This window comes from Suricata suricatta, chromosome X, assembly GCF_006229205.1.
Source record: "Suricata suricatta isolate VVHF042 chromosome X, meerkat_22Aug2017_6uvM2_HiC, whole genome shotgun sequence".
In the NCBI taxonomy this organism is placed as follows: Eukaryota; Metazoa; Chordata; class Mammalia; order Carnivora; family Herpestidae; genus Suricata; species Suricata suricatta.
In genome coordinates this window covers 14,602,203-14,608,410 of record NC_043717.1, presented here as the reverse complement: position 1 = coordinate 14,608,410, position 6,208 = coordinate 14,602,203, and the positions used below count along the sequence as shown (strand labels likewise).

The following is a 6,208-nucleotide window of genomic DNA, read 5'->3' as shown; positions in this document are numbered from 1 at the left end:
GACCTGAGCCAAAGTCGGAGGCTTAACCGACTGAACCACCCAAGCACCCCTGTTTTATTTATTTTTGAGAGAGAGAGAGAGAGACAGCGTGAGCAGGGGCAGGTCAGAGAGAGAGGGAGACACAGAATCTGAAATAGGCTCCAGGCTCTGAGCTAGCTGTCAGCACAGAGCCTGACGTGGGACTCGAACCCACGAACCGTGAGATCATGACCTGAGCTAAAGTCCGATGCTTAAGTGACTGAGTCACCAGGCACCCCTATTTTCATTTTTATATTTTTGAGAAAGAAAGACCACAAGAGAGCAAGGGAGGGAGAATCCCACAAAGAAAGAGAGGAAGGGAAGGAGACAGAGAAAAGCTGGGCTCATCAGAAGCAGGGCTCGTGCTCACCCAATGTGGGACTCAAACTCACTACCCGCGAGACCGTGCCCTGAGCCAGTCAGGTGCTTCACGACTGAGCCCCTCAGGCACCCGGATGCAAGCCCTTTACACCACATCCAGGGCAAGGTTACCTGGGGACAGAAAACACGAAGCTTGTCGGTCACGCTCCTGCCCCATTGGCCACCACGTCTGACTTGAACTTCATTGTAATAGCTCTGACTCCACAAACTTCTGTAAAACCCCTGTTTACCTTCCAAGTTCAAATCGTGCACATAAAGAATCCATGATTAGTTCCTTGTTCCTGGAAATGCCCCCCATTTTATTGACTCCTGGCCCTTTCCACAGGCTGGCCTGAGAGGCATCAGGCCTCTTTCCTCCCCACACTCAGCGGGTCCCGAGTTTTACCAAACTCACGAACCATTTGCTGAGCACCTACTGTGTGCCAGGCAGCAGGTAGCTTCTCGAGAGGTGACCGGACGTGGGCCTGCCTGCAGGGGCTGACGGCCTGCACACACCACGGGGAGCTTGGGGGTAAAGGGCTGCCTTTCTGGCTCCAGTGAGGAAGTGAGGAAGTCCGCCTCTGCGGGAGCCTTCAGCTGCGGAGAAGGGAGGCCAGGCCTCATGAGGAGGCCCGAAACAGGATGAGGAGGTGCTCACCACGGGTGGCCAGTGGCCAGGAGGGCCCTCCAGGCAGAGGCCAGCATGAGCAAAGGTGAGCAGCGGGCCGCATCTGCACGGGGCTTTTTCTGACATGACAAAAAAAAAAAATGATGCTCTAAAAATAAGTACATCAATGAAAAACTTTTTTTAAAATATGCTCTTCACCTTCCACCTTCACAAGTAGCAGCCGTGATTTTTTTTAGAGAAAGAAACGCACATTCAGCCCCTATGCACTGTCACTTACGCTAGATCTCTCTGTCTTCTTTGCGCTTTTTAAACGATGCCTTAAAGAAAGACCAGAGAGAGAGCCAAAACTGGATTTACAGAAGCCATCCGTTCCTGCCATACCGCCAAAAAAGCCCCGGCCACCCAAGGCCAACTCTCTCAGCAGACCGGGTGCGCTGCCCCCCAGGAGGCCTGAACGCCCAGTGGGCCCCCTGACCCACACCAGGTACTGCTCTGTCCTTGCCACTGGGCGTGGGGGAGGGGCAAAGGGCGGGCGGGCGGCGGGACACAGGAGAGGGGCCTGGAGTGTGGCCATCTGAGGGAGGGCATAAAGCTGCCCAACCTCCGCCAGCAAAGGTGTCTGAAACCTCCAGCCGCTTCCGTCCTCGCTCCTCTGCTGGGGTGGAAGTCGGTGCGAGGCTGGGAGGCACAGTGTGGGATCCAGGATTAGCAGGTGGGGATCAGGTAGCCTGCAGGTAGGCCCTGCTCACACGCAGCGATTTTCCGTGCTCCTCTTCTTCTCTTCTTTTTAGAGATTTTTTTTTTCAGTCTTTTTATTCTTTTTAAGAGAGAGAGAGAGTGAACAGGGAAGGAGGGACAGAGAGAGAAGGGGAGAGACAGAGAATCCCAAGCAGGCTCTGCGCTGTCAGCATGGAGCCCAGCACAGGGCTCGAACTCACAAAACGTGAGATGGTGACCTGAGCCAAAATCAAGAGTGGATGCTTAACCGACTGAGCCGCCGAGGCGCCCCTTCCCTGTGCTTCTTAAGAGCAAGCCTGCTGCCCTTCTGACTGCAAATTCGGGTATCACACCTACCTTCACCCCCAGGATGTCCCGCCGGCCTCAAGTGTGCGTATCTCACTGGGAGCTCCGTCCCTTGACGCTCTTCCTGCTCCCTGGGGCCTCTTTACACATCCCCAGGTTCCCTCTGCCCTTGACTGCGTAACCGTATGGTGTGTGGAACCAAGGACCCAGCGTGGCAAATCTCGTCTTAGTGTACACGTGCCCACACCGTGAGACCCTCACAGGGCAAGGCACACGCTTCGTTCAGGCGTGAGTTCTGACACATGCTTGGCTCAGCGCACCTGTGTTCACTGGCTGACGGGATGCATATGTCAGTAGTGTGGGGTCAGAGGTGGACATTGTCCTTCCGGACCTGAGATGCCCACCGCAGAGCAGAGGCGTCGTGTTCTCTCCGCAGGTTAATTGCCGGAACTTTGTGCCATTACGTGTGTGCTGTATGTGTCGGTGTCATACACCAGAGCAAGCTGGTGGCCTAGAGGTCTTCCCATGCACCTGCCAACATGCAGGTTTTGTTCTTTTGAGTTAAGTGTGCATGGAGAGAGTCGCCTGGGGCTTTAGCACCCTTGTGCTGGAGTCAGGCAGGCGTCCAGGCTTGCATCTCACCTGGCCTCTCAGGCATGTGAGCTTCATGTCACTGCCCCCTCACCTCACTTTTTCCATCTGTAAATTGAGGACGATAATGGGATGCACACAAGAGGACAGAGTGAGATAATGCCCAAGTGTGCAGCCCCATACTTGTATCTCAGTGTTAGTTTTATTGTCATTCTTATTTTTTTAAAGATTTTATTTTTAAGTCATCCCTATACCCAACACAGGGCTCAAACTCACAACCCCAAGATCAAGAGCCACACGCTCCACTGACTGAGCCAGCCAGGTGGCCCTCACTGCCATTCTTATTTATTGCATGTCAAATGGGTATAGAAATGCAGGGAAACAAGAATAACTCATTTACTTCTTTTTTTTAATAAAATTTTAATGTTTATTTTTGAGAGACACACACACAGAGAGAGAGAGAAACAGACAGAGTATGAGCAGGGGAGGGGCAGAGAGAGAGGGGAGACACAGAATCTGAAGCAGGCTCCAGGCTCCGAGCTGTCAGCACAGAGCCTGATGCGGGGCTTGAACCTATGAACTGTGAGATCATGACCTGTGCTGAAGTCGGCTGCTTAACTGACTGAGCCACCTGGGCGCCCAGCTCATTTACTCCTTAGTAAAAAAAATTTTTAATTGTGGTAAATACACATAACCTAAAATTTACCGTCATAGCCATTTGCAAGTGCACAGTGCAGTGACATTGTACACATCACAGCGTTGTGTGACCACTACCATCCGTCGTAGGCCTCTTTTCATCTTACCAAACTGAAACTCTGTACCCATTAAATACTCACTACCCTTCCTCCTCCCCCAGTCCCTGCCAACCACCATTGTACGGTAGACTTTTGAACACACAGGGTAGGGGCACTGCCCCCGTGCAGTTGAAAAGTATAATTTTTGACTCTACAAAAACATAACTACTGAGAGCCTATTGTTGACTGAGAGCTTTACAAATAATGTAGAGTCGAGTAACACATCGTTTATATGTTCTATGTATTGTAGACTGTATTCTTACAATAAGGCAAGCTAGAGAATAGAAAACATTAAATCATAAGGAAGACAAAATACATTTATAGTTCTGGCCTGTATTCATTAAAAAAAAAATCCACACATAAGTGGCCCCACCCGGTTTAAACCAGTGTTGTTCAAGGGTCAACTCTACTTTCTGTCCCAGTGAATTTGACCACTCTAGATGCCTCATGTAAGTGGAATCCTAGAGCGTTTGTCTTTTTGTGACTGGCTTATTTCACTTAGCCTGGTGGCCCCAAGCTTCATCCATGTGACAGCATGACTCATTTACTCTCCGTGAAAACAATAATATATTGCCCAAATGCAGAGGTGGGTAGCCGTGTGAGCGGGTGAGAAATGTCAGCGTCTCAGCCAGCCATGGTGGACGCACATAAGCGCATGAGCAGGAGGCCAAACTGCCCAGCGGAACACACAGCCGGTCATCTCAGTGCAGGTGAGCCTCTTGGACAGCCAGCTGGGCCCCCTGTGTTGCTCAGCAAGCATTTCCCAAGGTCCCAACAACTGCCCCCGTATGGGGGCCCATGGGGAAACTACTGCAACCAGGGCCATCGTTGAGTTGGTCAGGCCTCACCTGTTGTGCTCTCTTCTGCCGACTGATGGAAGGCTGTCTGCACGCATGCCCAACAGGGCCACTTGACAGCCTCAGTGAGCTTCGCTTGGGCCTCTTCAGCAGCATGGCACTCCAGCAGAAAAAGGTGCTGGAAACCTAAGTACTTCTGAAGAGAATACGAGCCATAGACACTGGGAATGGAGAGCAAAGGTTGCACATCACTTTGTGGAGAGGGAAGGGGGAATAGACGGCATGCTCTGCAAAACTGTTTGTCTGCCACGGACTACATGCATTTCCCTGAAGTCAGTAACAATTTCCAGAATATTCCTGCTATTCTCTCTAATGATCTGATGTAAAGAGAAGTACAATTCCAATGGCTTCTTTGCCTTCGAAGGTTGCTCTCGCCCATCTCGTTGTGGGAGAGGTTCAGGCTTTGTGGGCCATCAGTTGGACCCAATCCCATTAGTTCCCCCATGGACCTGAACACAAGGGAGAAGCAGATTATAACCACTGACCTTCTGGGCTCACAGAAGCGCCCTTCACTTCTTGCCTCTGCCTCGCTCTTCTCTGCCCCCAGCTCCTGCATCAGGCGCTTGCCCGTTAGAAGTACGGATCACTGGGGAAGGTGCGTGGGGAGGGCTTCGTACAGAGGCCAGTGGGAGATGTGACCGTTCGTCCCCCCGCTCGCCCTGCGCTGGCCCAGCCCCCGGGGACTGGGTTTGCAGAAAGAGAGGATAAGGGAGGGCAGCCTCTGGCTTCCTGCCCAACAGGCCTAGGAAGTGACAGACCTAGGCAAGGGTGGGAATGTTCGGGGAGCCGATACCTGCTTTGGCCACTTGCTCAGCCAGTTGAAGGGAGGACAGTGCCTGCTCTAACTTCGTGGTTCTCAGATTTGAGCGTGGGTCAGAATCCCCTGCAGACCTTGTTCAAACAGATCGCTGGGCCCCATCCCCTCGGTCGCTGACTTGGTAGGTCTGGGGTGGGCCTGGGAACTTAAATGTCCAACCAGCTCCCAGGGTTGTAATCTCCATGCTTCTGGCCCACGTTCATACTGTGAGAACCCCTAGTCTTGATTCTCCCAAGTTGTTTACAGTCCCCTCCCCTTTCCTGGCTACCTCTCACACACCTGTTAATGCTCCCCGAATTCAGAGCCCAGTTAGCATACCCAGCTTCTGGAAGCCTTCCCTTATTTCTCATGATTGCTCTCTCTTCCAAATGCCTGATACCCCATGTTTAGCCTAGTGTGGGGCCCCATGCTGTGCCACTTGGGATGCTCACACCCCCGGACTCCTTTACCAGATTTAAAGCAGATCAAGAGTGTGTTTTGTCATCTCCACATGCTTTACAGGGTTGAGCATATGGTAGTGGCTCATTTAACACACTTGTTGAATGCCATGGTTCCTACAAAGGGAGGGATGTGCCAGTGCTTACATTTTGTTCACTTTTGCCTCTCCTGTCATCCTTCCCAGGCCCCGTACACACTTAGTAGCTCGTGTGTCTCATGTTCTCAGTCACCCAGTGTGCCATGCATTTCAACTTGAAACAATTTAAGAAGATCAAAGAAAGGCTTATTATTTCCCAATACCTCACACACTTCATATTTTTGCTAAGCAGTTACGTTGGACAACCAACCCATATGTTGGTTTATGAACTTGTTTGGTCCTGCCCAATTAGTTGAAGTAGGAATGTCAACATCATTCAGACAGTTTGGTGTTAGTGATCCTCTGGAGAAAAGGTATTGTTGGCTGTGTAAACGCAAATCCTCTCTAGGATTTACCTGACTGCACGGATGGACAGAAAGATGAACACATGGACATACAACCATCATTTGCCATCCTTACAGGGAGATAGGCCTTGCCACTTCTAGCTGGGGTGTCTGGGCTCACACTTGCTCTCACCAGCCAGAAAGCTTGCTGCCAAGTGCAGCTTCCAGAAGAGATTGGGTTTTTTTCCATTTAAACAGGAAA

At 51.3% G+C, this 6,208-nt stretch overlaps 1 protein-coding gene across 1 annotated transcript in view; it reads left to right on the top strand.

Moving 5' to 3' along the window:
* SH3KBP1 (SH3 domain containing kinase binding protein 1) overlaps nucleotides 1-6,208 on the top strand; it is a 279,554-nt gene that overhangs the window by 227,561 nt on the left and 45,785 nt on the right. The window contains exon 12 of the mRNA XM_029929622.1: nucleotides 1,331-1,490. Coding sequence (XP_029785482.1) covers nucleotides 1,331-1,490 — 160 coding nt within the window. The remainder of the gene's footprint in view (nucleotides 1-1,330; nucleotides 1,491-6,208) is intronic.